This window comes from Lemur catta, chromosome 1, assembly GCF_020740605.2.
Source record: "Lemur catta isolate mLemCat1 chromosome 1, mLemCat1.pri, whole genome shotgun sequence".
Classification (NCBI taxonomy): domain Eukaryota; kingdom Metazoa; phylum Chordata; class Mammalia; order Primates; family Lemuridae; genus Lemur; species Lemur catta.
This window is the reverse complement of record NC_059128.1, coordinates 43,377,489-43,385,040: the sequence shown is the minus strand read 5'-3', so window position 1 is coordinate 43,385,040 and position 7,552 is coordinate 43,377,489. Positions and strand designations below refer to the sequence as shown.

Sequence of the window (7,552 nt, the reverse complement as noted above, 5' to 3'; positions counted from 1 at the left end):
TATAATTAATCTGCTTCTTTCTCTTGTGGTTGAGGTAATGTGCCAACTTGGTCATAGAGACAATATAGATCCTTAAGTCATAGGAAAACTTAATTTTATTGGAATAATGTAGAAAATGTCTTTATTAATGTATTTTCTGTGGGTACTTCTATTCTATAGAGGCACTTACAAGGATCAGAAAATATAGATTGAATCATTCTAGCACCTTTTGATATAAATAGAAATGCACTGATGCAGAGGTAAAAAAATAATGTTAGACCTTTTGTTGGGAAACCATAAACACTTGGTCTTTCCCATCAGTTCTGCATTGCCTTCTCTATGTCAAGGTTTATGATCCTTAGGATTGTATATTTTTATACTCATCACATTTTAATTTCCTGGCCAGAAAAAATCCATAGCAAAAATCAGATTTAGAGTCTTAAACTCTAACTGGTTCTTAGTTGAATTTGACCTTTTAAATATGATAAATGTTTACAAAAAGTTGCTTTAATAAGCAACAGTTAAAATTCTATTACTTTAAAACTTGCAATAACAACCTTTGTTTTTAAAGATACAGTAGTAAAGATTGAGGTATAAACTTTTCACAAAATATACTTAGTGTTTTTGCACTAAAAATGTTCATCTTGTATGTCCAGGAACTTCTCGTGGCCAATTCCTTTTCCACTTTCTTCACCTTTGTTTGCAGTACATGTTCTTTAGGGTCCAGGTTCTGACTGTAAACACCAAGTCCACCTTTACATTGTCCTGTTTACTTTCTTCCTGTGAGGATAGAATAGCGGGGAAGGTGAGTATTTTATAACTAAGTTGCAACAGCAAGTGTCTTTCATTTTGTGTGTGGTTAAGCTAGGTAGATATGAGCTCTCAGTAGTGGCAGCAGGGGTAAGCTGGGCCAAGGGTAATCAAATTATATATATGTAATCTCCCTGCTAATCCAGAGGAGCATCATGAAGCACATCCATTTACCTGTGGGGCAATAGGGGTAGACTGCAGTTATCCCGTAGAGATGAGATCGCTGCTCTGGGAGATACTCGTCAGTAAACTGACCACTGTCTTTATTTACTGATATAACACCATCCCTGGTAACAGAAAGAATGAATTCATGGAGAATCAATCACTAGGTAAAAAAGATACAACGTTAGATACAGAGTCAGTTTCAATAGAGAGAAATCTCTGCCAGCCGTCTCTGCTCAGGGGTGATGCTGCTGCCACACTGAAGTTTGAGAACTGCTGGTCTAAAATCAGTTGTTCTCAATGCTAGCTGCACATGAGAATCTATTAAAATACTGTTTCTTGGGCCTTGTGCCAGACCAATTAAATCAGAATTATAGGGGATGGGGTAGAGGGCTTATACATGTACTTTTTATGTTCCCCAGTTCCTCATTTGAGAACTAGTCTAAATAGTATCTTTCAGTTTTCCTTCGTAGATATTATGTCCACGTCTTTTTAAAAAATCAATTTAGGTGGCACATACCACCTCCCAGCTACTTGGGAGACTGAGGCAGGAGGATCACTTGAGCCTAGGAGTTTGAGGTTGCTGTGAGCTGTGATGACACCATTGCACTTTACCTGGGGCGATGGAGCAAGACTATCTCAAGAAAAAAATATTACCTCATGGTGCCACTTAAAGGTAGCCTTTTATTCTCTGAAGAACAGATTTAGATTCATGTGCTTCCTTTTTAGATAGCTTATTATCAAATAGCTTTGCCACTTTTAAGCTACATGTGAGCAATACCATTAAATTTCTGGGTGAAGTAAAGGCACAATTTCAAAAGCAGTAACACTTGAAGGATGTTATCAGTTAATGAGATAATGAAACAAAAGCCTTAGCAGAGGACTTAATTACTAGTGTCAATTTTTGGTAAAACAAGTAGTATGTCCTCCAAAACAGTCTGCCTGCTCAGGCTTGTCCAGAGTGGGTTGGTCTCACCTCCTCCAGTCCGTGTGGTAGAAGTGATCTGCATAGCTAACAATGCTGAAGGGGTAGTTGAGGTTATTTTGAATGACACGCCGTCCAGTTCCATCAGGTAGTGTGCACTCCAGTTTTTTGGTTCCTTTTAAAACATTAAACGGGGAAAATGAGATCCTTTCACGTCATGGAGAAAAAAAGAAAAGCTGCTCTGCCAAAAATGACAGTGGCAGATAAATTCCTCCTCAGAATAAACAAAGGTATTAATAGGAAATAGGATATTTTACTTCCATTGTAATCATACAAATTAGCAACTATAAAATTTCCTGTTCTATTATTAGTCTCCAGTTTGTTGAATAGTATTTCAGTTTTTAATAGAGATTCAAACTTTCAAACCTTTTTTGGAAGAAAGGATTGCATTTACTGAAATCTGGGGAAGTTTCTTCCAAAGCAGGACTTGAGAGATAACTTATATGATTTCAAACTTTAGCTTATAAATTGTAAACCTAATATCTGAGTAAATACTTGCCCTCTGTAAGCAATGTATAATAGCCAAGGCAACCTTTTAACAAAAAATCCTTAAATACTTTTAAAGAGTATATTATTTTTTCAGTGGAAGGGAAGAAAAGCAACTAAAATGGTAACATGGCTCATATTTTTCAGTGTAAAGGAGTTGGTCTTACAAATTTTGCAATAGCTAAACAATTCAAGAATTTCCAAGTTTCATATTTCTTGTGGAGCTCTGGCTTAAATTTCAAATACTCTTTTAAAATGTAATTTGTTTTGGATGGGTTATAAACGTGATCCATCTGCATTATAGTGCCTTTAATTAGATTATATTTCTTCAAGAACAGTCTTTTTCATATTTAATATAAAAAACACACAGCATCTTTTCAATTATGCTAATAATGAAAAGCACACAACAGAAATAGATAAACCTGGGTATTAGCAACCCAGATTTATTACTAAAGGAAGCCACCCTGCTACATCACTTTTCAAAGAATGTCCTTGGCAATAATAACATACTGTTAGAGTAATAGATGTTTATAGATAAATTATACTGACCAAAAAAAATAACTTCCATTCATGTATCTAAGTTTGTCAATTCAACAGTGGCTAATATTTCTTTTTAACTCTTAAAAAGTATGCAGAGCGTTCACGTTGAGGTCAGGCAAGCAGTACAAACTTAACTGCCTGATTCAGATCCCTTTCTCCCTGCGAAAGATTATAAGGACCATTTTAAAATACTCTTTAAAAGTTTACAGACCAAAGGAGATTATGTGCTATACTGTTAAAAATTTATTTAACCCACAAGGATCTAAATTACAGGATTTGGTTTTATAGTAAAATCTAGTGCAGTGCTCACACTCTCTGTGAGGAAGGCTCATCTGTTTGCATTCCATCAGTAGTATTACCTGCATCCGCCCAGCAGAGCAGCTTGGAGAAGGGGTCAAAGGTTAAACCATTGGGTAATCCAATGTCTTTATTGATCAGAATTCTTCTGTTTTCTCCATCTAAAGAAGATGTTTCAATTTTAGGAGCCTCTCTATTCCAGTCTGTCCAGTACAAGTTGCTGTAAATTAAAAATCAACATTGTGAAAGAATAGCCATGCAGAGAAAGACCCACCTTCCCCAGTGTGTACACTTCAATGTTCACAACTACCTTTGAGGCTTTGCACTAAGTATTTCATAGTCAGAAGACACTTTGCTGAAAATTAAAGCTGAACACTTTCTTCACTGATTTGAAGGGCTTCTCCAGAATTTCATTTGGTAGAAGATCCATTTAAATGTGGCAAGAGTTTCTCAAGGTATAAAAATGCTCCCTGGTTCTATCAAGTACTGAAATATCGACCAAGTCCTATTGACCAGTTGGTGACCTTAGCACTTGTCACAGACAGGGAAAGTTTTTATCTTGACTTTTGCTACAATAAAAATGAAGCCAGAGAAATAAAATGCCCAGTGTGTGAGCTTTGGTTACTGTCACCATCTAAGGGAGGTAAACCCTACTGTGGCTTCTAAATGTGTTGCGGAAGGAGACCCACTTCACTTCCAGTTGAAGTGTCATCTCCTTGCCTGATCATTTGATCTAGAGTAGCCCCCAATCTCTCACAACACTCAGTTCACTACACATCACATTATAGTCTCATATTTTTCTTATTTGTTCACTCTTATTACCTCCTAATAGAATATAAGCTGCCTGAAAGAACAGACCTCATCTTTGGCTAGAACAGTGCCTGACCCCTAGTAGATCCTCAATAAATCTTTGTTAACTTAATGCATCTGAGGTTTTACTGTCTTGTTCTGACCTTCTCCACACGGTATTTAAAATCCAAGGGTTTAAATCAGGATGTACAGGTAACAGAGGGGAATTAGGGAAGCCCAACTGACCCTCGGATTGGATCCACAGCAATGGCGCGGGGATTCACCAGATCCGTGTGGAAGAGGACATTGCGCTCAGAGCCATCCAGCCGAGCCCTCTCTATCTTATCCAGGCCACTGTCTGTCCAGTACATCGTTCTGCGGAAGTGGTCGATGGCAAGTCCTTCGGGGCTTATCAGACCTGGAAATAAAGCAAAGGCAGGACTGGAGCATTTGCAGGGCATGAGGGATGAACGTGTAGCAGAGAGATTGCTGTTTGAACAGCTTAAAGACTGTTGGGCATTCTTTTTTCTTAAGTCCCAAGAACCAGGTTAATAGAGGAACAGGCCCTGTTGTTACTTTTTCTACCACGTCTAGCTTCTCTTGGACCAACAGACCTACCAGGCTGATGGCACCAGGCATCCACAGTGCTGGGGCCAGGCAGAATAAACCATCACCACACCCCAAATTCTTACCGTGAGTCTTTCTTTTGAAAAGGGCTCACGTAAGAATCACCTTTTCATTCCTTATATGTGAAAGTGTTTGTTTACAGAGGAGCTAGCCTTGTACAGCTCAATAAAGTGACTTGCCCAGAACTTAACCTTCCCTGTGGAGGAAGATGGAGGGGAGACTTCAGCATGAAATAGGCAAGTGACTTAGTAGAATCAAATGAAATGCAAAGATTCTGCTGAGTGAAGCTACTGACCTGAATTAACAATCGTCTCAGGCTCTGCTCCCAGTTCCAGACTGGCACGGCTGATTGTCCGCCCGGCAACATCTGTCCAGTACACCATCCTCTCCCGGCAGTCGTAATCGATTCCAACAACTATGGAGCCCTTTGTGCACCAAATCATAGAATTGGAAGAATTAGGACTCTTTAAATTTCCTGAGTTCACACTCAGCTGCCTCACTCATCTACGACTGTAGTGAGCAACCCTGCACAGTGGTCTTGCAAGCAGCAGAGAGGAGCAGCTGGACATGTGGGCTTTGGAGGCCCACTCCCTGGGGTCAAACCCATGCTCACCCACTTAATAGCTGTGTAACTTTGGTTACTTAACCTCTCTCTGCCTTGGTCTCCTCATTTGCAAACCAAGGCTAATAGCAGTACCTACTTCCTATAGTTGCTATAAAAATTAATACCATAAATGCTTGTAAAATGTCCCAATCTGTAATTAGCATACAGTAAGCCCCTCAATAAGTGCTGTTACAGTTGACAGTAACAACAAAGTGATTTAATGGAAAAAAAAAAATCAGCCCCTTCAGTCATTAGAGGGCATGATCTCAGCAAAATAAGTCTTTAGTATTTTACTGGGCAAAAACTGAATCCTTTCAAATGCCAGCCCTTTTTCAAAGAGCCTTTCTAAAATTTGACAACACATGTCCACAAAATCTACTCTCTCCTCCTTTGTTAATATGATGAGATCTTTCCTCTACCTGAGCTGCAATCACCCTTAACTTCTGTCCCTGACTCTTGGGATGCAAGTGTTCAGTTGTACTCTGTATAAAAAGAAAGCCTATAATTTGATGGGTTAAGGAACTGGGGTACGGTGGTCATCCAACCTCTGGCTGGGGAAGTCTGCCTCCATCCTTTATAGCTAAATAAATGGCAAAGTCTTTTTTTAAAAGTTCCAAGCCTGTGATATTCCTTTCCTCAACTCCATACAGTACTTGCTTCATTCAGTTTCTAATCCCGACTCCTGCTCTGAGAAGCCCAGATGTGCAGAGCCAACATCTAGGGACCATCTGGCTATCCCTGAGGTCACACCAGTTCTGCCTTGCCTAACAAAGCCTCTTGGGGCTTGGCTTGCCTTAGGCCTCTGTGAGAGCAATCGGCACAAGAGACTGCATCAAACAGGATTTGGCTCCTGTGGAAAAGCAACCAGTTCATTGGGGGGGGTGGGGGGGACCTAAGGTCAACTACACTTTTACTTGAAAATTAACAAGTCATTTGCCCCAGGCAACAGTACACATATTCATGTGAGCTCCCGTCAACCCAGAGAACCATGGGGTTCATAAACCCATGTAGAGACTTCCAAGTTTCTTGGACAAAAAGTTGCAGTTCAAGGAGATTTGCTTACAATATGCTTATAACCCATGTCCCATTTCTCTTACATCTCACTCCCACTACTTTCACCACCCTGCCTGTACCAGAGCCATGTTCAGAAGTGCAGTCATGCCACCTGACTTGGCTAGAATAAAAGATAGTTGGTGACAGCAACTTCTTAGTTTCTACCACTTCCAAAGAAACTTTTACAAAACAACATGCTAGATTTTACCAGTGAGAAAAAACCAAACTTGAATCTTAAAAAGAAAGGGAAAAAAAAAACCATCTCTTTCTAAACACTGGTTGCTTCTGAGCTGTTTTGGACCCAAATAAGGAGTTAGTTCATTAAGAGAAGTAAATGCAAACATGAACGCTTTACTTTCTCATGGGTGAGCAAGTGCCTGGCATGTGAAGTTTAAAATGGAATCAGATGATTTTTCCATCGTAAGTGTCAATGCCTTTCTAGGGAGCCCCCTTCACTTTTCCCCATTTTAGAGAAGAAATCCCTCTCTCCCAAATGGGGTGCCTTGGCAATCGGGAGGCTGCCGGGTTGCCGGCTCAGGAAAGCTCCATCCTCTCCTCTGCAGCATCACGTGCTCCCCAGATACTCATCTACACGGGAGTCAGAGAAGTTAGGAAAGGGGCGGGTCAAAGTGACAGAACCAAAATAGGAGGGGAGGGGGCCCAAACAGTGAGGTGACATTAACTGATTTCCCCTTGGAAATTATCAGCTGTGGCCGGGTGCGGTGGCTCAACGCCTGTAATCCTAGCACTCTGGGAGGCCGAGGCGGGTGGATCGCTTGAGGTCAGGAGTTCGAGACCAGCCTGAGCAAGAGTGAGACCCCTGTCTCTACCAAAAATAGAAAGAAATGATCGGGACAGCTAAAAATCTATATAGAAAAAATTAGCCGGGCAATCATGCCTGTAGTCCCAGCTACTCGGGAGGCTGAGGCAGTAGGATCGCTTAAGCCCAGGAGTTTGAGGTTGCTGTGAGCTAGGCTGACGCCATGGCACTCACTCTAGCCTGGGCGACAAAGCGAGACTCTGTCTCAAAAAAAAAAAAAAAATCTCAGCTGATCACAGGAAGCACACCTTGTAGCTAGTCCTCCTGTCGTTTTATTTCCAGGATCTCTGTGGCGATGTCTGTGACATGGAGAGAACCCTGGGGACTTGGGGTAAAATCCTGTCAATTTTCCCTTGGATCACCACACAGCTTCCACATCCTGTCAACTCTGAAATTCCCC

General features: G+C 40.8%; 1 protein-coding gene across 2 annotated transcripts in view; it reads right to left on the bottom strand.

The window, feature by feature from the left end:
* Window positions 1-77: 77 nt before the first annotated feature.
* Window positions 78-7,552, bottom strand: part of NID2 (nidogen 2) — a 58,768-nt gene continuing 51,293 nt past the window's right edge. For both annotated transcript variants that reach the window (XM_045567116.1, XM_045567126.1), the window contains exons 16-21: window positions 4,971-5,100; window positions 4,295-4,466; window positions 3,322-3,479; window positions 1,928-2,051; window positions 964-1,076; window positions 78-759 (exon numbers count right to left, since the gene is read on the bottom strand). In XM_045567116.1, coding sequence (XP_045423072.1) covers window positions 749-759; window positions 964-1,076; window positions 1,928-2,051; window positions 3,322-3,479; window positions 4,295-4,466; window positions 4,971-5,100 — 708 coding nt within the window. In that variant the 3' untranslated portion in view covers window positions 78-748. The remainder of the gene's footprint in view (window positions 760-963; window positions 1,077-1,927; window positions 2,052-3,321; window positions 3,480-4,294; window positions 4,467-4,970; window positions 5,101-7,552) is intronic.